This window comes from Esox lucius, chromosome 7 (genome assembly GCF_011004845.1).
Source record: "Esox lucius isolate fEsoLuc1 chromosome 7, fEsoLuc1.pri, whole genome shotgun sequence".
Classification (NCBI taxonomy): domain Eukaryota; kingdom Metazoa; phylum Chordata; class Actinopteri; order Esociformes; family Esocidae; genus Esox; species Esox lucius.
In genome coordinates, this window is record NC_047575.1 from 50,571,599 (window position 1) to 50,596,068 (window position 24,470).

General features: G+C 44.9%; 2 protein-coding genes across 2 annotated transcripts in view; one reads left to right on the plus strand and one right to left on the minus strand.

Moving 5' to 3' along the window:
* The first annotated feature begins 310 nt into the window (after window positions 1-310).
* chek1 (checkpoint kinase 1) lies at window positions 311-15,378 on the plus strand. Its single transcript, XM_029120650.2, has 13 exons — window positions 311-524; window positions 1,031-1,096; window positions 2,231-2,345; window positions 3,934-4,042; window positions 5,456-5,520; window positions 7,672-7,741; window positions 7,840-8,028; window positions 10,548-10,652; window positions 12,856-12,985; window positions 13,710-13,881; window positions 14,264-14,395; window positions 14,967-15,068; window positions 15,153-15,378. Exons 2-13 carry the CDS (start codon window positions 1,032-1,034, stop codon window positions 15,246-15,248), a joined length of 1,350 nt encoding a protein of 449 aa, XP_028976483.1. The 5' UTR covers window positions 311-524; window position 1,031; the 3' UTR covers window positions 15,249-15,378.
* Window positions 15,379-15,470: 92 nt separating this feature from the next.
* Window positions 15,471-24,470, minus strand: part of LOC109615424 (V-set and immunoglobulin domain-containing protein 10-like 2) — a 41,018-nt gene continuing 32,018 nt past the window's right edge. The window contains exons 14-16 of the mRNA XM_034293027.1: window positions 22,963-22,987; window positions 17,850-17,956; window positions 15,471-16,000 (exon numbers count right to left, since the gene is read on the minus strand). Of these exons, the coding sequence (XP_034148918.1) occupies window positions 15,819-16,000; window positions 17,850-17,956; window positions 22,963-22,987 (314 nt within the window). The 3' untranslated portion in view covers window positions 15,471-15,818. The remainder of the gene's footprint in view (window positions 16,001-17,849; window positions 17,957-22,962; window positions 22,988-24,470) is intronic.

Genomic DNA, 24,470 nt, shown 5'->3' on the forward strand with positions numbered 1-24,470 from the left:
GGGATGGGCGGAGTAAAATGCCAGCAACAATTGCAAATACACAGTGCCCCTGTTTTTTGTTGTTGCATATAATCCCTCTATAGAGTCTCCTTGACATTTCCTACAATACATTCATTGCGGCGTATAGAATAGGGTTTTCTAAACACTAAGCAAAGTGTCAAAATCGATACATTTTATATGATTAAAATCGCGTTTTACCGCGGACTTGTATTTTGAAGGCAAATCCGAAAACCGGAAGTCCTATTGTTGCTACGGAATCTCTAATGTTGCCAGCATGACGCTACTGTGTTTACTACCTGTATACATGATGTTTATGCCTGTACTTCTGTTTACATGTATACGTCACGTTGAAACGGAAGTGACGCTCTAGTACAAAACACCAGAAGGGAAGTTCGTTTAGCGCGCCAAATATATTGTGCAGCTTCTTTGGATAATACAGGTTGGCTTTGAATATTACGAAGTAATATATTAGCTGATACTGTTCTGAAAGTAATCAGGACATTTGAGAAAGAAGACAGAAGCAGGTAAACCTTTCGTTTCTCACGCCTATATTGCCCGACTCGTTTGTTCTTGTCTTACGCTTTGGGCTAGATAACGTTTTAATTCATGACTGGCAATATGGGTTACACAGTAACTTGTTAACGTTAACTAATAGTCAAGTAGTTAGCACGTTTGACAAGTATTTTAAATAATAAAAAAACAATGGTTAGTATTTACTGGTTATTGACGTTATTTGTGATTTGTGTTACTTTTGTTTAGCTGGTAGCCTATATTCATCCCGACAATCAATCAAGTCAATCAATCAGATTTATATCAAAAAGCCTTTTTTACATCAGCAGTTGTTACGAAGTGCTATTACAGAAACACAGCCTACAACTAAGCCTAATAGGGTTGAAACATAGAGAGGAACCAGCCTCTGAGGTGCGGCCAGTCCTCTTCTCTCTTTGCTGGATGAATAATTTAAGAGTATGATCTTGTTCAGATGACAAGTCAGACAGTCTGTAAGAACATGGTTTTTATATGTGTGTAGGATGGCAGTACCATTTGTGCAGGACTGGGATCTGATCCAGACACTGGGAGAAGGAGCGTATGGGGAGTGAGTACACCCCCCCCCCTCCTTCATTCATCTACCCATATCTCTAAGCTCATTCTTCCTCCAGAGTGTGTGTGGTGTGGTGTTTGTTTGTTTGTGAGAGTGTGTGTGTGGTGTTTGTGTGTGTGGTGTTTGTGTGTGTGTGTGTGAGAGAGTGTGTGTGTGAGAGAGTGTGTGTGTGAGAGAGTGTGTGTGTGAGAGAGTGTGTGTGTGTGTGTGTGAGAGAGTGTGTGTGTGTGTGTGTGTGTGTGTGTGATAGAGAGTGTGTGTGTGTGTGTGATAGAGAGTGTGTGTGTGTGTGTGTGATAGAGAGTGTGTGTGTGTGTGTGTGTGTGTGTGTGTGTGTGTGTGTGTGTGTGTGATAGAGAGTGTGTGTGTGTGTGTGTGTGATAGAGAGTGTGTGTGTGTGTGTGTGTGATAGAGAGTGTGTGTGTGTGTGTGTGTGTGTGATAGAGAGTGTGTGTGTGTGTGTGTGTGTGTGTGTGTGTGATAGAGAGTGTGTGTGTGTGTGTGATAGAGAGTGTGTGTGTGTGTGTGATAGAGAGTGTGTGTGTGTGATAGAGAGTGTGTGTGTGTGTGTGTGATAGAGAGTGTGTGTGTGTGTGTGTGTGATAGAGAGTGTGTGTGTGTGTGTGTGTGATAGAGAGTGTGTGTGTGTGTGTGTGTGTGTGTGTGTGTGATAGAGAGTGTGTGTGTGTGTGTGTGTGTGATAGAGAGTGTGTGTGTGTGATAGAGAGTGTGTGTGTGTGATAGAGAGTGTGTGTGTGTGTGTGATAGAGAGTGTGTGTGTGTGTGTGTGTGAGAGAATGTGTGTGTGTGTGTGTGTGTGTGTGTGTGAGAGAGTGTGAGAGAATGTGTGTGTGTGTGTGTGTGTGTGTGTGTGTGTGAGAGAATGTGTGTGTGTGTGTGTGTGTGTGAGAGAATGTGTGTGTGTGAGAGAATGTGTGTGTGAGAGTGTGTGTGTGTGTGTGACAGAGAACGTGTGTGATCAGACTGAACAGTATTTTATGCTGCGCTGTGTTCAACTGAACTGGTGGAGCCATATGTCTACATTTTAATCAGAAGGCTGGATTAAACCCATTTACTCTGCATTTGTTTTTTCTTTCTCCGTCTGTCCCATTCTATGTGCTGTTTCAGAGTGAGGCTGCTGGTGAATAGACAGACAGGAGAGGCTGTAGCCGTGAAGGTTATTGATACCTCTCAGGCCAAGGAGTGCTCTGAGAACGTCAAGAAAGAGATCTGTATCAACAAGGTGCCTGTCTGAGCCTGTTCTGTCTGCCTCTTATACTTTTCTGTCTTCCAAGTCTGCCTGTACTGTTCTGTCTTTCTTTCATTCCTGTCTGCCTGTACTGTTCTGTCTTTCTATCATATCTATCTGTGTGTACTGTCCTGTCTGTCTCTTATACCTGTCTGACTTTTATACCTGACTGCCTGTCTGTTCTGTCTGTCTCTGATTGCCTGTCTGTTCTGTCTGTCTCTGATTGCCTGTCTGTTCTGTCTGTCTCTGATTGCCTGTCTGTTCTGTCTGTCTCTGATTGCCTGTCTGTTTGACCTGTCTCTGATTGCCTGTCTGTTTGACCTGTCTCTGATTGCCTGTCTGTTTGACCTGTCTCTGTTTGCCTGTCTGTTTGACCTGTCTCTGATTGCCTGTCTGTTTGACCTGTCTCTGTCTGCCTGTCTGTTAGACCTGTCTCTGTCTGTCTGTCAGACCTGTCTCTGTCTGCCTGTCTGTCTGTCTGCCAGGCTGCTAGACATGTCTGTCTGCCAGGCTGCTAGACCTGTCTGTCTGCCAGGCTGCTAGATCTGTCTGTCTGCCAGTCGGTTTGATCTGTCTGCCTGTCTGTCTCTGACTGCCTGTCTGCTAGACCTGTCTGTCTGCCAGTCGGTTTGATCTGTCTGCCTGTCTGTCTTTGACTGCCTGTCTGCTAGACCTGTCTGTCTCTGACCCCCTGTCTGTTTGATCTGCCTGCCTGTCTGTCTCTGACTGCCTGTCTGCTAGACCTGTCTATCTCTGACCCCCTGTCTGTTAGACCTGCCTGTCTGTTAGACCTGTCTGTCTGCCTGTCTGTTAGACCTGTCTGTCTCTGACCGCCTGTCTGCTAGACCTGTCTGTCTGTTTGATCTGTCTGTCAGTCTGCCTATCTATTTGACCTGTCTGTCTGTCCGCTTGATCTGTCTGCCTGCTTGCCTGTCTGTTTGACCTGCCTGCCTGCCTGTCTGTTTGACCTGTCTTTCTGCTAGACCTGTCTGTCTTTCTGCTAGACCTGTCTGTCTGTCTGCTAGACCTGTCTGTCTGTCTGCTAGACCTGCCTGCCTGTCAGTTTGACCCGTCTGCCTGCCTGTCAGTTTGACCCGTCTGCCTGCCTGTCAGTTTGACCCGTCTGCCTGCCTGTCTGTTTGACCCGTCTGCCTGCCTGTCAGTTTGACCCGTCTGCCTGCCTGTCAGTTTGACCCGTCTGCCTGCCTGTCTGTTTGACCCGTCTGCCTGCCTGTCTGTTTGACCCGTCTGCCTGCCTGTCTGTTTGACCAGTCTGCCTGTCTGTTTGACCAGTCTGCCTGTCTGTTTGACCAGTCTGCCTGTCTGTTTGACCAGTCTGCCTGTCTGTTTGACCAGTCTGCCTGTCTGTTTGACCAGTCTGCCTGTCTGTTTGACCAGTCTGCCTGTCTGTTTGACCAGTCTGCCTGTCTGTTAGACCTGTCTGACTCTGTTAGACCTGTCTCTCTGTTCGTCTGACTGTATAACAGACTGTGTATTATACCTGTCTTTCATACCTGTCTTATTTATAGTCCAGATAATTAAACTTAATGGTCTTGTTCATGATTGTTGTATGTCTTCACAGGTCCTGTCCCACTCTAACATTGTGCGTTTCTTTGGCCATCGGAAGGAGGGCCCGACTGTCTATCTGTTCTTGGAGTACTGCAGCGGAGGGGAGTTGTTTGACAGGATCGGTAACACTGACCCCGCCCTCTCACCGCACTGGTTTATAATATAACAGCCAATCACAGACTGGGTGCCCTCACACAACACTGGTTTATAATATAACAGCCAATCACAGACTGGGTGCCCTCACACAACACTGGTTTATAATATAACAGCCAATCACAGGCTGGGTGCCCTCACACAACACTGGTTTATAATATAACAGCCAATCACAGGCTGGGTGCCCTCACACAACACTGGTTTATAAAATAACAGCCAATCACAGACTGGGTGCCCTCACACAACACAGGTTTATAATATAACAGCCAATCACAGGCTGGGTGACCTCTCACACTCCTTTCTGTCTCAGAGCCTGATGTCAAGAAAGAGATCTGTATCAACAAGGTGCCTGTCTGAGCCTGTTCTGTCTGCCTCTTATACTTTTCTGTCTTCCAAGTCTGCCTGTACTGTTCTGTCTTTCTTTCATTCCTGTCTGCCTGTACTGTTCTGTCTTTCTATCATATCTATCTGTGTGTACTGTCCTGTCTGTCTCTTATACCTGTCTGACTTTTATACCTGACTGCCTGTCTGTTCTGTCTGTCTCTGATTGCCTGTCTGTTCTGTCTGTCTCTGATTGCCTGTCTGTTCTGTCTGTCTCTGATTGCCTGTCTGTTCTGTCTGTCTCTGATTGCCTGTCTGTTTGACCTGTCTCTGATTGCCTGCAGCGGAGGGGAGTTGTTTGACAGGATCGGTAACACTGACCCCGCCCTCTCACCGCACTGGTTTATAATATAACAGCCAATCACAGACTGGGTGCCCTCACACAACACAGGTTTATAATATAACAGCCAATCACAGGCTGGGTGCCCTCACACAACACTGGTTTATAAAATAACAGCCAATCACAGACTGGGTGCCCTCACACAACACAGGTTTATAATATAACAGCCAATCACAGGCTGGGTGCCCTCACACAACACTGGTTTATAATATAACAGCCAATCACAGGCTGGGTGCCCTCACACAACACTGGTTTATAATATAACAGCCAATCACAGGCTGGGTGCCCTCACACAACACAGGTTTATAATATAACAGCCAATCACAGGCTGGGTGCCCTCACACAACACTGGTTTATAAAATAACAGCCAATCACAGACTGGGTGCCCTCACACAACACGGGTTTATAATATAACAGCTCATCACAGGCTGGGTGCCCTCACACAACACTGGTTTATAATATAACAGCTCATCACAGGCTGGGTGCCCTCACACAACACGGGTTTATAATATAACAGCTCATCACAGGCTGGGTGCCCTCACACAACACTGGTTTATAATATAACAGCCAATCACAGACTGGGTGCCCTCACACAACACAGGTTTATAATATAACAGCCAATCACAGGCTGGGTGACCTCTCACACTCCTTTCTGTCTCAGAGCCTGATGTTGGGATGCCAGAGACAGAAGCCCACAGGTTTTTCCAGCAGTTATTATCAGCTGTGGTGAGTGAGACAGCCTGCAGTCATTAAAAAACTTCTGGACATCAGGAACATTTTATTTCTTTTTAATTTGTGATAGACATTAGTGTGTTAGAACATCACATTACCGGATCTGCAATGTTTCAGGTCACTTAGAAATGTCCTTGATTTCCATGAAAACATACATGAAATAAATGTGAATAGAAAATAGAGCAAAATGACTAGGTTATACATTTTTTTTTTTGAGATAAGTGTCCAAATGGAGGATTCTTTGATGAGGGCAAAGTTTGAAGGACACAATTATTATCTCAATTAAAAGTCACTATTTCTAGATTAGATTCAACTTTATTGCCATTGAACAGTACAAGTACAGTACAACGAAATGCAGTTAGCATCTAACCAGGTCAAATAGAGGAATGCAGAAGAAATGACCAGTATTAAGTGGAAGATATGTAGTGTGCAAGTGAGATACACTGGCAATTCTCAGTGACATTCTGAATCTGCAATCAAGGTAAATTGAAGGAGTAAGGTGGCAGTGAAACTGAAATGCAGGGACTGCAGCAATGAAGTTCCAGAGGTGACATGTGTATGTAACAATGGAAAATGCAAGTACAGTGACAGTTCTAAATGTGCAGTGAGGTGAAGTTTAAGGTGCATTTCGGCATGTGCAAATGTAACCATGTCAATGAGCTGTTGTTGATGCGTTAAAACATAATGTTTAAAGTGAATAATGTAGATAATCTCCTAATTAGGGCACATGTCATGGTTTTGGTTGATTAGATGGTAAGTGAACAAGCAGTTCTCATATTCAATGTGTTGGATGCAGGATTAAAGACCTGAGGGCCAAATTGTTATGGCCAGACGACTGGGGCAGAGCATCTCTGAAACGGCAAGGCTTGTGGGGTGCTCCCGGTCAGCAGTGGTGAGTACCTACTGACAGTGGTTCGAGAAGGGACAAACCACAAACTGGCGACAGGGTGTTGGGCGCCCAAGGCTCATGCGTGAGGGCAACGATGGCTGTCCCATCTGGTCTGAACCAACAGAAGATCTATGGTGGAAAATGTTGATGTTTACGGGAGGAATGCGTCAAAACACACTGCATTACACCCGGCTGCGTACGAGGCTCCGTATGTAGCAGACCGGTCAGATTGCCCATGATGACCCCTGGAATGGGCACACAAGCGTTGGGACCAGACATGGTACGATGAGTCTTGTTTTCTTTCACATCACGTGGTCGTACGTGAGCGCTGTTTACCTGGGGAGGAGATGGCACCAAGGTGCACTATAGAAAGACAACAAGCCAGTGGAGGCAGTCTGATGCTCTGGGCAATGTTCTGCTAGGATACCCTGGGTCTGGGCATTCATGTGGATGTCAGTTTGACACACACCACCTACCTAAATGTTGATGCTGATCTAGGTCACCTCATGGTACTGGTATTCCCTGATGGCAGTGGCCTCTTTCAGCAGATAATGTGCCCTGCCACACTGCACACATTGTTTTGGAACGGTTTGAGGAACATCATGAGGAGTTTGAGATGTTGCCCTGGCCTACATAATCCCCAGATCTCCATTTGATTGAGCTGTAGGATGTGCTGGATCAACAAGTCCAGTGCACGTCAGCTCCACCTCACAACCTACAGGACACGAAGGTTCTGCTGCTAATGTCTTGGTGCCAGATACCACAGCACACCTTCAGAGGTGGAGTGGAGTCCCTGCCTTGACTGGTCAGCCCTGGTTTGGCGGCACATGGAGGACCAACAGCTTATTAGGCAGGTGGTCATAATGTTTTGGCTTATCAGTGTAGATGTCCTATTAATTGTGCTATATTTCATAATCATTTTGCTACATTTCCTATTGGAACTCATGTATGTTTTCAGGGAAAACAAGGACATTTCCAAGTGACCCTGAACCTTTTTCAATAGTAGTGTATGTCTAAAAAAAAACAGACTGGGCCAGTCTGACGGTGGGCCAGGATGTGGTCTGACGGTGGGCCTGGATGTGGTCTGATGGTGGGCCAGGATGTGGCCTTGTAAACTGGGTGCCGTAAAACATTCTCCAAAGCTATTTGCTCCTATTGAATGAATTACTTTTGATAAAAGGTGTCTGCTTTTTTGCTGAGACAGTATCATCTCCTCTGTTTTCTTTCTCATTTCCACTCTCTCTTTTGTCCCTCAGGAGTATCTTCATAGTGTTGGCATTACTCATAGAGACATCAAGCCAGAAAACATTTTACTGGACGATAAAGGTGGGAGTTGTCTGTGTCTGTCAAAAGTCTGTTGTTTGGAAGTTGTGCTAAATTAACATTAGTTAACATGTTATCTGTTTATGTATACTTGTTTGTAGATGACCTAAAGTTGTCAGACTTTGGTCTAGCAACGATGTTCCGTCACCGCGGGCGAGAGCGACATCTGACTAGGCTGTGTGGAACGCTGCCCTATGTCGCTCCTGAGCTTCTCAGCCAATCGGAGTTCTGCGCTCAACCAGCTGACATCTGGGCCTGTGGGATAGTCCTTACTGCCATGTTGGCTGGAGGTGTGTGTCTGTCTGTCTGTATATTTATTTGTCTGTGTGGTGTGTCCGTCTCTCTGTTGTGTCTGTCTGTCTCTGTTTGGTGTGTCTGTCTGTCTGTGTGTGGGGTGTCTGTCTGTCTGTGTGTGGGGTGTCTGTCTGTCTGTGTGTGGGGTGTCTGTCTGTCTGTGTGTGGGGTGTCTGTCTGTGTGTGGTTAATATGGTCATTGTAAGTGACTAATTGACGCTGAAACAGAAGTGGTCGGATTTTAATATTTAAGTCAGTTTATTTGAATAATTGTTGCAGCCGTAATAGAAATCATAGCCTACATATTGTACATTATTTTTTATATTGGTATCCTGTATTGTGCTGTCTGTGGCAGCCACTGTGTGTTGTTGCTTACAACTGAGGGATACATTTCTTCCAAAACAAAGCAATGATCCCTGGCCACGAACTGCGTACTAAGGGTGGGTCTCACGATACGATATTCAATACAAGTTTCATGGTTCGATTATTGTCGATTCGATAAAAAAGGGAAAATACCCTTTTTTGATTTATTTTATTTTAATACTATTTAGCAAATTATGGGAACTGCAAATCATTCTTTAGGAAAACGTCTAATATAACAAAAGGTTCACTCTCAAGGCCCAAGTCTATAAAAGTCAAAATGGAAAAACAAAAACAAATGCCTGATGCAACAAAACATAAGTGTACCCTCACAGGGACATATTTTCTGTAAGAGAAATTAAGTAGTCAGCATTCTCTGGCGAGAGAACGGATCTCCTGCAGTGGAAAAGATCAGTTGGCTGGGAACTGAGGTTACTGGAATGGATAGGTGTGCTTTGGTCAAAGAGGCAAGCAAGGTACAGAGATATTCATTGTCCTTCCATCAATTCAGTGGAATACTGCTAAGTGGAATGGATGGCATACTCCTGTCCATGTGGATTACTTTATCCAAATCTCTGCCAGACTCTGCTACTGGTCTGGTCCTCTACCAGTCTTCCTCCTCACTGGTCTGAAAAACGAGACAAATGAGAAAATGAATCTTTTTGTGTTTAAGTGTATATTTAAAACATATACAGTGGGGAGAACAAGTATTTGATACAGTGCCGATTTGGGGGTTTAACTACTTACAAAGCATGTAGAGGTCTGTACTTTTTATCATAGGTACACTTCAACTGTGAGAGACGAAATCCAGAAAATCACATTGTATGATTTTTAAATAATTCATTATTTAACCAGTAAGTGAGAATTCCGTCTCTCACAGACTTGTTCGTTTTTCTGTAAGAAGCCCTCCTGTTCTCCACTCATTGCTTGTATTAACTGCACCTGTTTGAACACGTTACCTGTATAAAAGACACCTGTCCACACACTCAATCAAACAGACTCCTACCTCTCCACAATGGCCAAGACAAGAGAGCTGTGTAAGGACATCAGGGATTCAATTGTAGACCTGCACAAGGCTGGGATGGGCTACAGGACAATAGGCAAGCAGCTTGGTGAGAAGGCTACAACTGTTGGCGCAATTATTAGAAAATGGAAGAAGTTGAAGATGACGGTCAATCTCCCTTGGCCTGGGGCTCCATGCAAGATCTCACCTCGTGGGGCATCAATGATCATGAGGAAGGTGAGGGATCCGCCCAGAACTACACGGCAGGACCTGGTCAATGACCTGAAGAGAGCTGGGACCACAGTCTCAAAGAAAACCATTAGTAACACTACACAGTCATGGATTAAAATCCTGCAGCACATGCAAGGTCCCCCTGCTCAAGCCAGCGCATGTCCAGGCCCATCTGAAGTTTGCCAATGACCATCTGGATGATCCAGAGGAGTAATGGGAGAAGGTCATGTGGTCTGATGAGACAAAAATAGAGCTTTTTGGTCTAAACTCCAGGGCAACTAAGGAGTGGCTACATAAGACGCATCTCAAGGACCTGGAGTTGACCTAGCCAGTCTCCAGACCTGAACCCAATAGAAAATCTTTGGAGGGAGCTGAAAGTCTGTATTGCCCAGCGACAGCCCTGAAACCTGAAGGATCTGGAGAAGGTCTATATGGAGGAGTGGGCAAAAATCCCTGTTGCAGTGTGTGCAAACCTTGTCAAGAACTACAGGAAACATATGAACAAGGGTTTCTGTACAAAATATTACGTTCTGATGTATCAAATACGTATGTCATGCAATAAAATGCAAATTATTTACTTAAAAATCATACATGTGATTTTCTGGAATTGTCTTCAAATTTTTATCATAGGTACTCTTCAACTGTGAGTGATGGAATCTAAAACAAAAATCCAGAAAATCACATTGTATGATTTTTAAGTAATTAGTTTGTGTGTTGGTCGGGGTGTTTGTCAGGGTGTTTGTGGGTGTGTTTGTCGGTGTGGGTGTGTTTGTCGGTGTGGGTGTGTTTGTCGGTGTGGGTGTGTTTGTCGGTGTGGGTGTGTTTGTCGGTGTGGGTGTGTTTGTCTGTGTTTGTCGGTGTGGGTGTGTTTGTCGGAGGGTGTAGAGTTGCTCTGAAACCTGTGTGTTGCTTTGGTTACAGAGTTGCCTTGGGACCAGCCTAGTGAGAGCTGCCAGGAGTATTCTGATTGGCTGCAGAAGAAGACCTATCTCTCCCCCTGGAAAAAGATTACACATAGCCCCCTTAGTAAGACACACCCACACACCCCCTTTGGAAAGACTTACACCCCCTCACCCAATTTTTCAAGCCATTATTGTGCAAGGGTGTATTTTACCACTCCTCACAGCATTGGCTACTGCATATCAAAGACGTAGTTCATGCTCAATGAAATGCACTATTCACCTGATTGTTTAGCTGTCGTCTAGACATGTTAGTGCCACAACCAACGTATAGCTAGCTAGGGCTAGCCTGTAGCATGCTTTTTAAAACAAAACATGAGTATGGCAAAGGAATGCTAAGCTGATTTTGCTACATGAATATTCAGTTAGGTCTGGAAATAATTGGACACTGACACCCATTTTATTTTGTTTGTTTACCAAAATATATTCAAGTTACAGTTAAATAATGAATATGGGCTTAATGTGCAATCTCTCAGCTTTAATTTGAGGGTATTCACATCCAAATAGGATGAAGGGTTTAGGAATTACAGCTCTTTAATATGTAGACCCCTCTTTTTCAAGGGACCAAATGTGGGTGGATTGATTTCCTGCCTGTTGGGCCCTGTCCGGGGCCTCCCCCGGGTTGGGCCACAGTGTCACCGGACCCCCCCGTCTCAGTTCCAAGGTGTTACGCTGCTATATTATTGTGCTGGGGGATATGAGGAATGCACTTCTAACTTTTCTCAGTCTCCTCCAGTTTTACATTTTAGGAGGTCCACACCTGCGAATTACCTGGTTTGGGGGGCCCGTTGCTGTCCTTGTCCACCTGGTCATACTTTTGACCTAGTCTAAAATCAAATAGACTCTGGATTTAGCCCAGAGAAATGTATTAATTATTCCAATTGGACTCTTAACATCTCACCCGGCACAGCCAGAAGAGGACTGGTCACCCCTCTGAGCCTGGGTCCTCTCTAGGTTTCTTCCTAAAATTCGACCTTCTTAGGGAGTTTTTCCTAGCCACTGAAATTCAACACTACTGTTGTTTGCTCCTTGGGGTTTAAGGCCGGGTGTCTCTGTAAAGCACTTTGTGACAACTTCTGTTGTAAAAAGGGCTTTATAAATAAATGTGATTGATTGATTGATTTGATTGAAGAACAATCTCCGGGAGGTAGGCATATCATTATCCAAGTCTACCATAAAGAGAAGACTTCACGAGAACAAATACAGAGGGTTCACCACAAAGTGCAAACCATTCATAAGCCTCAAGAATAGAAAGGTCAGATTAGACTTTGCCAAAGAAACACCTAAAAAGCCAGTATGGAGACTGCTTGGAATGGCTCATGATCTGAAGCATACCACATCATCTGTAACACACCATGCAGGCAGTGTGATGGCATGGGCATGCATGGCTTCTAATAGCACCGGGTGACTAGTGTTTATTGATGATGTGACAGAAGACAGAAGCAGCTGGATGAATTCTGAAGTGTATAGGGATTTGTCTGCTCAGATTCAGCAAAGTTGATGCGACGGCGCTTCACTTTACAGACGGACAATGACTTAAAACATGCTACAAAAGCAACTCAGGAGTTTCTCAAGGCCAAGAAGTGGAATGTTCTTCAATGGTTGAGTCAATCTCCTGATCTCAACCCGATCGAGCATGCATTTCACTTGCTGAAGACAAAACATAAGGCAGAAAGACCCATGAACAAACAACTGAAGACAGCTGCAGTAAACACCTGGCAAAGCATCACAAACGAGGAAACCCAGCGTTTGGTACTGTCCATGCGTTCCAGACGTCAAGCAGTTTTTGCCTGCAAAGGATTCTCGACAAAGTGTTAAAAATGAAATTTTAATTGTATGATTGTGTTAATTTGTCCAATTACATTTGAGCCCCTGAAATAAGGGGACTGTGTAAGAAAATGGTTGCAATTCCTAAACCTTTTATACAACATTTTTGTTCAACCCCTTTGAAATAAAGCAGAAAATCTGCACATCAATTGCATCTTGGTTGTTTAATTTGAAATCCATTGTGGTGGTGTACAGAGCCAAAATTATGAAAATTGTGTAAATACAGTTTTGACACTGACAAATTTTTAGGTCCCTCCACAGAAACATTAGAGCAGAATTATAATTATGTTTTAACTAACGGCCACTCGAAGAACCATGGGTTTTTATTTCCAGAGCAAGTGGAAATAGCAAGCTATATTTAATAAATATGGGCATTTTGAATGTTATAGCAGGCTCTATGCTTAATTGTAGGGCTTTGAGTCTCTGTCCCTGTCTCTCTTTAGGTCTACTGGCTAAGCTACTTCAGCCTGTACCAGAAGATCGTCTGACTATCTCTGGTCTAAAGACAGATCGTTGGTTCAGTCAAAGTCTCAGACAATCACCCTCTCATAACAAATTACAAAGGAACAACAGGTAAGGCTTATTCTGTCTGTGAATGAGGTTATATACAGTATTACCCCTCACATTTTTGCTAAAATATCTTTTCATGTGACAACACTGAAGAAATTACACTTACAATTACAAGTAGTGAATGTACATCTTATATCACAGTGTAAATTTGCTTTCCCCTCAAAATAACTCAACACATAGCCATTCATGTCTAAACTGCTGGCTACAAAAGTGAGTAAACCCCTAAGTGAAAATTTCCAAATTGGGCCCAAAGTGTCAATATTTTGTGTGGCCACCATCATTTTCCAGCACTGCCTTAATCCTCTTGGGCATGGAGTTCACCAGAGCTTTACAGGTTGCCACTGGAGTCCTCTTCCACTCCTCCATGACGACATCACGGAGCTGGTGGATGTTAGAGACATTGCGCTCCTCTACCTTCCATTTGAGGAGGCCCCACAGATGCTCAATAGGGTTTAGGTCTGGAGAGATGCTTGGCCAGTCCATCACCTTTACCCTCAGCTTCTTTAGCAAGGCAGTGGTCATCTTGGAGGTGTGATTGGGGTCATTGTCATGTTGGAATACTGCCCTGTGTACTCATCTGGTTGCCACCACACACGCTTGACACCATCTGAACCAAATAAGTTGATATTGGTCTCATCAGACCACATGACATGGTTCCAGGTATCTTGAGTGTTGTCACATGAAAAGATATAATCAAATATCTAATATCTAATTTGTGTGTGTACAGTTATGACAGAGTTCAGTTCTCCAGCTCCCAGCCTGACCTGGCCCTCGGAGGGTGTGTGTGGGAAGGAAGTGTGTGTGTTGGTGGGGTCGACCAGGTCAGCTTCTCCCAGCCGGCCAGACCAGACAACATGCTGCTTTGCAGCCAACTACTGGGAACTCCGGGAGCCAGCCAGGTAAAACCGACGATGGCCTGGTCGGGCATTGTGTGTAGTGATGGGAACTATGACAAGACTCACAGGCACATTCTTGCGCAGGCACATTTAATGTATAGATACACCAAAACCTGTCAGTAGTTTGTGGGGAACGGTTTCGCGAACACAGATTAAGCCTAGTCCCTGACCAAACTTGAATGTGGAATCTCCATTGCTTTATTTAGTAGAGGACCACTTTTAATCTGTGTCTGCAGAACCAAACCCTAATGTTTTAATGTTTAACTCCCAGCAAGCTATTGCTACCAAACACAAGATGAAACATTTCGTTTGAAAGTGTTTTATTTCCATTCAGGTTTATTTGATGGCTTTCTCTAACAACTCATCTCCTTGTCTCTAATCCCAGACGCCATGGCAGCGATTGGTTCGAAGGATGACAAGGTTCTTTACGACTGTGGACTCATCAGCTTCCTTCGCTGCTCTGAGACAGACCTGTATCGACCTAGGGCACACCTTCAAACACACCTGCACCAATCAGGTACACACGCACACCTGCACCAATCAGGTACACACGCACACCTGCACCAATCAGGTACACACGCACACCTGCACCAATCAGGTACACACGCACACCTGCACCAATCAGGTACACACGCACACCTGCACCAATCAGGTACACACGCACACCTGCACCAATCAGGTACACACGCACACCTGCACCAATCAGGTACACACGCACACCTGCACCAATCAGGTACACACGCACACCTGCACCAATCAGGTACACACGCACACCTGCACCAATCAGGTACACACGGACACACATAAATTCACCAACCAGATAACATGTAATTGCATTCAAAAATGAACGGGTGACATCTGTAGTTAATGTTTTCATTTAATGTTTCAAATCTTTTTCCATGAAAATCATCTGTCTGACTGACATTCCCTATTTTAACTTTCTGGCTTATCAGTTTGGATTGACTTGTAATTTCCCCATACTAGCTTAGGTCACAGTCGTGTTATTGTTTTACAGGCAGGATTGTACACAGTGCCCCTTTAAATGTGGAGTGTGTTGAATCTGATGCTGGTGTGTGTCTGTAACCCAGGTAACGGTCAGTACTCTGGACAGAAGGAACAACAAGTTGATCTTTAAGGTCCATATAATGGAACTGGACCAGAGAGTTTTACTGGACTTCAGGCTGTCTAAGGTTTGTGTACTACAACATTGAATGACTTTTTTGAGTATCTTGCATACTATTTATGCATACTGATTGTGTCTGTTTGTGTTATAGGGCGATGGCCTGGAGTTTAAGCGTCTCTTCCTGACGATCAAACTGAAGCTAAGTGACATAATCAGCACACAGAAAATACAACTTCCTGTCACCTGATCAGTTGATGATCACAACACTGTGAGCGTGTGCGTGCGTGCGTTGGGTTTAGTTCTGATATTCTGTCAAGCTTACTGTTGTTGTTTTTAGTTTTGTGTGTAAAACAATTTAAATAAAGTTATGAAATATCTGTACTTTATTCCAACCTGGTGGAACAGAAGACCGGGTGGTCATGCTGCATTCAGCACTTCTCATGGTGATTAATAGAGGGAAAGAATCTGCAAGCTGACCTCTGCCCTCATCTAAGGAAGTGCCCACTGTAACAACATTTTGCAGGAGATCAGTTCAACAAAAAACTTTAAAATATTAGGATGTTTTGTATATTTCTTTCCTTGCGTATTTGTAATGTGTATATTACAGTTGTTGGTGGTGAAGACCAGGGGCTCTGGAAGAGGTGTAGTGAAGGTTGGAGATGGGTATTGAACCTGGTCTCTGGTGTTGAGCTGTATACATGCATGGTATCAAGAGGGTCCGTGCTTACATTTGTTTTCCAACTCTAATTTGTTTATATCTAATAGCTCTACCTTTAATATTAGTTGTTTATTGCAAAATAGTGGAGTATGGTGATCTTCAGCCTGTTGCCGTGACAGTGATGGTGACATTAACAGGCTCGTTGTCCTCCGCTGGGGGAGGGGGGGAGACGGGTGAGGCGCTTTCGGGCAGGGCTGCCTGCGGTGAGGGGCTTTCGGGCAGGGCTGCCTGCGGTGAGGGGCTTTCGGGCAGGGCTGCCCGCGGTGAGGGCATGGATGGACCTGAAGGAAAACACATTAAATTATCCTTGAACTGATTAGATATATTAACATTTTGTCATGACGGTTTGTTCATCAGTGGGAAAATGAAAATTCATCTTGAAAGCTGGAAGAAACAAGTTGTTTTTCTCTGTTAAATGTAAATTACACACACACGCAGACAGATGTGCCAAAACATTCTGTTTTGTGTGATTTATGAGTTTCCTTAATTTTTTGGAGCGGTGTAATTCAACCAAACTTGGCCTGTTGAATGAGTGCAACAGGTTGTTGTATTGCAATGGAGTCAGTAGTACACACTATGTGACCGCTGCCGGTCAGTAAAGTTCAAGCTATGAATCAAAGGCTTTCAAAATGCTTGAAATTTGGGTTAGGTTGGCTAAGCACATTGGCGTTTGTGGCACAACTTGGCCATTTGGGGGCACTTAATGAGAAAATCACTTTAAATGGTCCTGATCACAAACAGATACCAGGCCAATGAGACCTGTCAGGCCTATGAGGCCTATTCTCATATAGCATTCTTATAGCTAGGACCGCTATATTGCTGCTTGCAACTTTATTTTACATTGTTGTCATGCATTAGTTAAATCAATCAAATTATTTGACTAATAAAAGGGCTTTGGACAGGGACAGCTATGAGACCTTCAAGCCTGGTTGTCCTGAGGTGTCCAAGACTTCATATCCTCCTCAGTTTAAACAGAGCAATAATATTTTGAGAGCACATTCCATAGATTAACAAGGATTCCAATGGAGAAGAACTGACCCTACTCCCCCGGCACAATAATATAGCAGCATAAAACCTTGGGGCGGATTCAGGGGAGTAGTTCACCACAGCTGTTTTGAATATGTACGTTTCTAAGGGAATAGGCCTTCTGTCATTTTATGAGTGTTAATCACAGTGCTGCAGAGTTGAGCACCAGCAAGTTCAAACATCGTCTTTGAAATCGTGATGTCGTCGTCATCCATGAAGGGGTGGACCTGGTCTGCAACAGTGTTCAGGTAGGTGGCACGTATCAAAGTAACATCCACATGAATGCCTGAACCCACGGAGAACATTGCAGAACATTGCCCAGAGCATCACACTGCCTCCACCAGACACTTCCCCAGGGAAACGTCATACACATATGTTCACGTGATGTGAAAGAAAACCTTCCACTGCTCCAAGATCCAGTTCTGATGCATGGGTGCCCATTCTTGGCACTTTTGAAGGTGGACAGGGGTCATCAAGGGGACTCTGACCGGTCTGCAGCTACGCACCCCCATTCACCGCAGGGTGCAATGCATTGTGTGTTGTGACACATTCCTCCTGTAACCATCATTCAAATTCTCTGGGACTTGTGCCACAGTAGACCTTGTGTCGGTTTGGACCAGACGGGATAGAATTTGTTGTTCTCGCGAATCGATGAGCCCTGGGCACCCAACATCCTGTCGCCGTTTTGTGGTTTGTCTCTCCTCAGACCACTGTCAGTAGGTACTCACCACTGCTGACCGGGAGCACCCCACAAGCCTCGCAGTTTTATAAATTCTCTGACCCAGTCTTCTGGCCATAACAATTTGGCCCTTATCAAAGTCGCTCAGGTCTATACCTCTGCCCATTTCTCCTGCATCCAAGATGTTGATTACAAGTACAGATTGTTCGCTTACCATCTACTCAGACCTTGACATGTGCCCTGGTTAGGAGATGATCAAAATTATTTGCTTCACCTGTAAGTGGTCATAATGTTCCTCATCTGTTTATTTTTAAGAGCTAATTAATAGTTCTCCTATGTTTTGAAACAGGTATGTTTGTCAGGTACTACAACATGTTCTGCTGTGGGTACTGGAGAGAAACACTGATAATGCTTATTTAGGGTACCTTGGCTGGGCGATGGACTATGTTCAGTAGCTCCTCCCTCTCTGTCAGCTCCTCCCACCACCTCATCATCAGGGAAGTTAATGTTCTCCCTTGACTGGCTGTGTGACCTAACAATTACACACACGTATATACTCGTTACACACAAATATACACATTTTAAATATTAAAATGTAAAATACACTGAATATGGCTGAAAATTGGGGGTTAAATTATATGCAAACACATTTCAACATGTGATTTTCACCATACAAGACACTACAACCCTGTTTCCAAAAAAGTTGGGAGACTGCTATAATACAAATAAAAACAGAATGCAATGATAAGGAAATAATTGTATCCATAAATTTAAATGAAATACCATAAACATTGATAATACCAAGACAACATATCAAATGTTGAACCAGAGAAATGTTATAGTATGAAATATATATGCCCATTTTGAATTTAATTCCTGCAACACATTTAAAAAAAGTTGGGACAGGGGCATGTTCACCACTGTGTTGCATCATCTCTTCTTTTAACAATACTCTGTAAGCATTTGGGAACTGAGGAGACCAATTGATGTAGTTTTGAAAGTGAAATGTTTTCACATTCTAGTTTGAAATAGGTTTTCAGCTGCTCAAAAGTTTGGGGTCTCCTTTGTAAAAATTTTCATTTCATAATGCACCAAATGTTTTCTATAGGTGACAGGTCTGGACTGCAGGCTGGCCAGTTTAGCACCTGGACTGTTTTACTACGGAGCCTACTAAGGGAAGCAGGTGGGACGCGGTCAGGTGTGCCCCATAACTGGCGAGGTGGAAGCAATGGTTGCTTTCCCTGCTCCCACGATTTGCTGCCAGATGCGCAGTTTCCCAGGAATGTCACTATGTTTTGAGTCCACTTCTCTGTAATGCCCCAGCGCTTGATGCCCCCAACTTTGACAAGCCTTTTGAGTTGGAGGTAGAAGCCAATATGGTGGGGGTGGGTGCAATTTGTCTGCAGGAAGATGACAAGGGACTGGATCATCTTCTCCAGTACAATCAGAATCGCCGCCTTATATGATGGGCTCTGATTGTTCAGGGTTACAATTTAAGGATCCAGTATTTGAAGGGTTCTGCGAATGTTGTCGCCAATGCTCTCTCACGTGCATAATAACTGGGGATGCGTTTTGGATTTCTTTGTCTCAAACTAGAGGTTTGTGTTTTTTGGATGGGCGTGTACCATCCCCCAGTTTGTGTGTTTGTGTTACGTTTCCCAGATCTGTGTTGCTGTGTCTTGGTACGTGTGGGTGTTCTGTTCTTTGAAGGTGCCATTCATGCACATCTCCCACTCTTCAATGACCACTCCCTCCCGTTCAATGACCACTCCCTCCCGTTCAATGACCACTTCCTTCTGTTATTGCACCCAGCTGGATCCAGTTCTCATCAACCAATCCCATAATCCTTAGCTGTAAGAGCCCTGTTTTCCTCCCTGGAGCACTCTGCCCTTGCATGGTGTTGTGTTTTTTGTATCCCATGTTTGTTGGTACCTGTGGGAGTTTTGTTTTTGGTCTGTTTGTTACCTATTCTGTTTAGATTTTTGATACTGTTTCCATTTGTTCCCAGGGGGGAATGGGAACACATCGTGGGAGTGTGTAGGCAAGAGGCCCACGGCATACATTACCCATCATTCTCTGAATGTCAATACACACTAGGTAAGATCTGGGTGTACCAACCCCTGTATTTTGGTTAGCGTGCCAGTTGGTGCTTAATTAGGTAAGTAGCACATAGGCATGTAAGATAGGAGAGGGGTTCCTTTAACTTTAACTTTCTTTGCTTTCGGTGCTTTGGGATAATAAATTCTCTGTACGATGCACTCGTTTCTGTCATCCCGCACCTACGACCCCATTCCATCTTCCCAATCCACAGGGTGTTCCCGTGTGCCGGGGTGTTGCGTTCCCTCCTCCAGGAGGTGCTCTTAACAGCGTCTGGTTAACAATGTGTTAGGGGATGTGCAAAATTGTAACGCTTACCTTGACAATGTGGTGGTGCATTCGTCTAGTGCTTACACGGTTAAATACATGCAGAATGTGGTTTGGCATTGTCTAGCTGGAATGAGCAAGGCCTTCCCTAAAAAAGACATGGTCTGGATGGCAACATATGTTGAATCAGGTCTAGGGAGACATCCTGGAGCCAACCTTACCAGATGCCTGAACCACCTCAACTGGCTCCTTTCGACTCAAAGGAGCAGCAGCTCTACTCCGAGTTCCTCACGGATGGCTGAGCTTCTCACCCTATCCCTAAGGGAGAAGCCAGCCACCCTTCTGAGAAAACCCATTTCAGCCTCTTGTAATCGCGATCTTGTTCTTTCGGTCATGACCCAGCCTTCATGACCATAGGTGAGGGTAGGAACGAAAATTGACCGGTATATCGAGAGCTTTGCCTTCCAGCTCAGCTCTCTTTTCGTCACTACGGTGCGGTAAAATGAATGCAATACCGCCCCCGCTGCTCCGATTCTCCGGCCAATCTCCCGCTCCATTGTCCCCTCACTCACGAACAAGACCCCAAGATACTTGAACTCCTTTACTTGGGGTAACGCCTCATTCCCTACACAGAGGAGGCACTCCATCAGTTTCCGGCTGCGAACCGGTCCAGTGAGTGCTGAAGGTCACAGACCGATGATGCCATCAGGACCACATCATCCGCAAAAAGCAGCGATGAGATCCCCAGCCCACCGAACTGCTACCCCTACCCATCCCGACTACGCCTCGATATCCTGTCCATAAAAGTTACAAACAGGATTGGTGACAAAGCACAGCCCTGGCGGAGGACAACCCCCACCTGGAACGAGTCCGACTTACTACCGACAACCCGAACACAGCTCTCACTTTGGACGTACAGGGATTGGATAGCCCTCAAAAGGGACCTCCTCACCCCATACTCCCGCAGCACCTCCTACAGTACCTCCCGGGGGACCCGGTCATACGCCTTCTCCAAATCCACAAAACATGTAGACTGGATGGGCATATTCCCAGGCCCCCTACAGGATCCTTGCAAGAGTAAAGAGCTGGTTGGTGGTTCCGCGACCAGGACGGAATCCGCATTGTTCCTCTTCAATCTGAGGTTCGACTATCTGCCGAACCCTCCTTTCCAGTACATTTGAGTGGACTTTCCCAGGGAGGCTGAGAAGTGTGATACCCCTGGAATTGGCACACACCCTCCGGTCCCCCTTTTTGAACAGGGGAACCACCACCCTGGTCCGCCACTCCTTAGGCACTTTCCCCGACTTCCACGCAATTTTGAAGAGGCGTGTCATCCAAGACATCCCCTCCACACCCAAAGCTTTCAACATTTCTGGACGGATCTGGTCAATCCCCGGAGCTTTGCCACTGTGGAGTTGTTTGACTACCTCAGTGACTTCTGCCATGGAGATTGACGATGCCTCCCCATCAGTCTCCAGCTCTGCCTCCACTATAGAGGCTGTGTTAGTGGGATTTAGGAGTACCTCAAAGTGTTCCTTCCATCGCCCTATTACTTCCTCAGTTGAGGTCAACAGTGTTCCATCCTTACTGTACACAGCTTGGATAGTTCCCCGTTTTCCCCTCCTGAGGTGGCGGACGGTTTTCCAGAAACACCTTGGTGCCGACCGAAAGTTCTTCTCCATGGCTTCCCCAAACTCCTCCCACACCCGCTGTTTTGCCTCTTTCACAGCAGAGGTCGCAGACCTTCGGGTCTGTCGGTACACTGCAACCGTCTCTGGAGTCCTCCGGGATAACATATCCCGGAAGGCCTCCTTCTTCAGTCGGACGGCTTCCCTGACCACCGGTGTCAGCCAGGGTGTTCAAGGGTTACCGCCCCTTGATGCACCTAAGATCTTTAGACCACAGCTCCCTGCCGCAGCTTCGGCAATTCAATGCCCTCAACCTCCACAGGGATGCCAAAAAAGCTCAGCCGGAGGTGTGAGTTGAAGATCTTTTTCAGACGGGGGCCTCCTCCAGACATTCCCAGTTCACCCGCACTACCCGTTTGGGTTTTCCCGGTCTGTACAGTCTTCCCCCACCCCCTGACACAACTCACCACCAGATGGTGATCGGTTGACAGCTCCGCCTCTCTCTTTACCCGAGTGTCCAAAACATGCGGTCTCAGGTCCAATGACACAATCACAAAATCAATCATCGACCTTCGGCATAGGGTGCTCTGGTACCACGTACACTTATGAGCATCCTTATGTTCGAACATGGTGTTCATTATAGATAATCCATGACTAGCACAGAACTCTAACAACAAATGACCACTCGAGTTCAGATCAGGGAGGCCGTTCCTCCCTATCACGCCTCTCCAGGTGTCTCCATCATTGCCCACGTGTGCGTTGAAGTCCCCCAGCAGAATTATGGAGTCCCCTACTGGAGCCCCATACAGGGCCCCATTCAGGGTCTCCAAGAAGGCCAAGTACTCCGAACTGTTGTTCGGGGCATATGCACAAACAACTGTCAGAGGGCCTGGCTCCAGAAGGGGGCCCCGGGCTTCCTCCGGGCAGGGTAACTCCTCCTCTTCCTTGTTTATACATAGGGTTATTTTGAACCATTCTTAGTCTGGCTCCTCCCCTGAGACCACTTTGCCATGGGAAACCCTACCAGGAGCACTAAGACCCGGACAACACAGCCCTCAGGTTCATAGCAACACACAAACCTCTCCACCACGATAAGGTGATGGCTCCCAGAGAGGTCAGGAGAATTTAAAGATATATACATTATTTTCCAATATGAGGTGAAGGAGTTATGGTTGGCACAGTCGTCTCTTAATACAAGGAAATAGGTTTGTACTATGTTAATGTAATAACGTTTGTTATTCAATTGAATTAAGAAGTATTTATTTCTTGTCCTATGTTTGACTTTCAGGGGATCGGACAGCAATGTACACATGCTCTGGTGCACACAGACATAACCCTGGTGAACACAGACGTAACCCTGGTGCACAGACGTAATCTTGGTGCACACAGACGTAATCTTGGTGCACACAGACATAACCCTTGTGAACACAGACGTAACCCTGGTGAACACAGACGTAACCCTGGTGAACACAGACGTAACCCTGGTGAACACAGACGTAACCCTGGTGAACACAGACGTAACCCTGGTGAACATGCCCATACTTACATTCCGAACAGCATGTCATGAAGTCCTGTGGAGAGACAGGAGAGTTGCATTAGAGTCACCCAGTTGTGGGTTGTTCTTCACAGGCTCGTGGCTATAGGTCATTGCATGATCAACATTTCTGGCACTTTATCGTTACTGATGTTGGCAATTTTAGCTAACCAGTATTTTGTGTGCAAATAAGTTGCCTAGAAATTAGCAAAAATATTCAGTCTTTTGAAATAGGAATGCTATTTTTTTTACTCATTTGGCTTTTCGGATTGTTTATTGTGGCAGCTTGGTTGGGTCTAGCTTTAGACCTAACTGTTGTTATGATGATGCTGCAAAATGAGTGAATCTGATGCTTTTGGGCTTAATGGCAACATTTATTGCACATTCTCTGGGCTATAAAAAAAAAACTATAACATGAGTCAATCTCTTGCTCGCTCAGTTGCTGAGTAAACTGCCGAACCGAGCCCTGAGGAACACCAAAACATACCTTTGACTTGTCAGAGGATATGCCATCCACACTAACAAACTGATATCTTTCAGATAAATAAGATTTAAACCAGGCTAGAACATGTCCAAGTATCCCAATATGGGTTTCCAGTCTCTCTAAGAGAAGTGAGTGATCAATAGTGTCAAAAGCAGCACTAAGAACAAGAAGCAACAGGACGGATGCGGAACCTTTGCCTGAGGCCATTAGAAGGTAATTTGATACCTTCACGAGTGCAGTCTCATTCTCTATATGGATGTCCCCCAGGGTTCAGTTCAAACACTGTTTTAACACGTTAAACTTTCATCAATATCTATGTCTGTGATCATGGCAACAGTGATATCGGAGCAACCTGTGAATAACAGTTTATTAATCTGTTTAATTATACACATTTAGCCTAGCCTATACAATTCTTAACCTTCTCTCCACGGGTTGTATTGGGAAAACAGTGCATTGAAAGGCTAAGATAAAGCCCCGCCTCCACGCCAGTAGAGGGTCAAAACTTAGTAAATTGCTTCTTACGATTACAATTTCTTCCCAACTTCGTTCTTCATATTTTCTCAAAACTGAGTTCTTTTGAGATATAAAAGATATCTCGAGAAAATAATGTCTCGAGACAACATTTATTTTTCAATTAACAATAACATTTATCAGTTTCAACATGTTTTCTTTGTACTCTTTTCTATTAATTCTAGGGTTTAAATTATTTTCAAATCATTACATTCTACATTTTATTTCCATTTTAAACTGTGTTGGAAACAGGGTTGTAATAAAAATGACACCACCACCACCCTAAACCATTAGTACAAGGCAGAATGGATCCATGCTTTAATAATGTTTACATCAAATTCTGACCCTACCATCTGAATGTCGCAGCAGAAATCGACCATCAGACCAGACAATGTTTTTCCCAATCTTTTGTTGTTGAATTTGGGTGGGCCTATGCTACTGGTAGACTCTGCACCCAGTGGGGTCTTCTGCTGTTGTAGCCCATCCGCTTCAAGGTTCAATGTGTTGTGCATTCTGAGATGCTCTT

Excerpts from the sequence above, each read along its gene's own strand:
- chek1 (XM_029120650.2), top strand. The coding sequence starts at position 1,032 with ATGGCAGTACCATTTGTGCAGGACTGGGATCTGATCCAGACACTGGGA. Across the intron at positions 12,986-13,709 it reads AAATTACAAAGGAACAACAG|TTATGACAGAGTTCAGTTCT; the intron begins GTAAGGCTTATT and ends GTGTGTGTACAG. Across the intron at positions 15,069-15,152 it reads TGGACTTCAGGCTGTCTAAG|GGCGATGGCCTGGAGTTTAA; the intron begins GTTTGTGTACTA and ends TTTGTGTTATAG.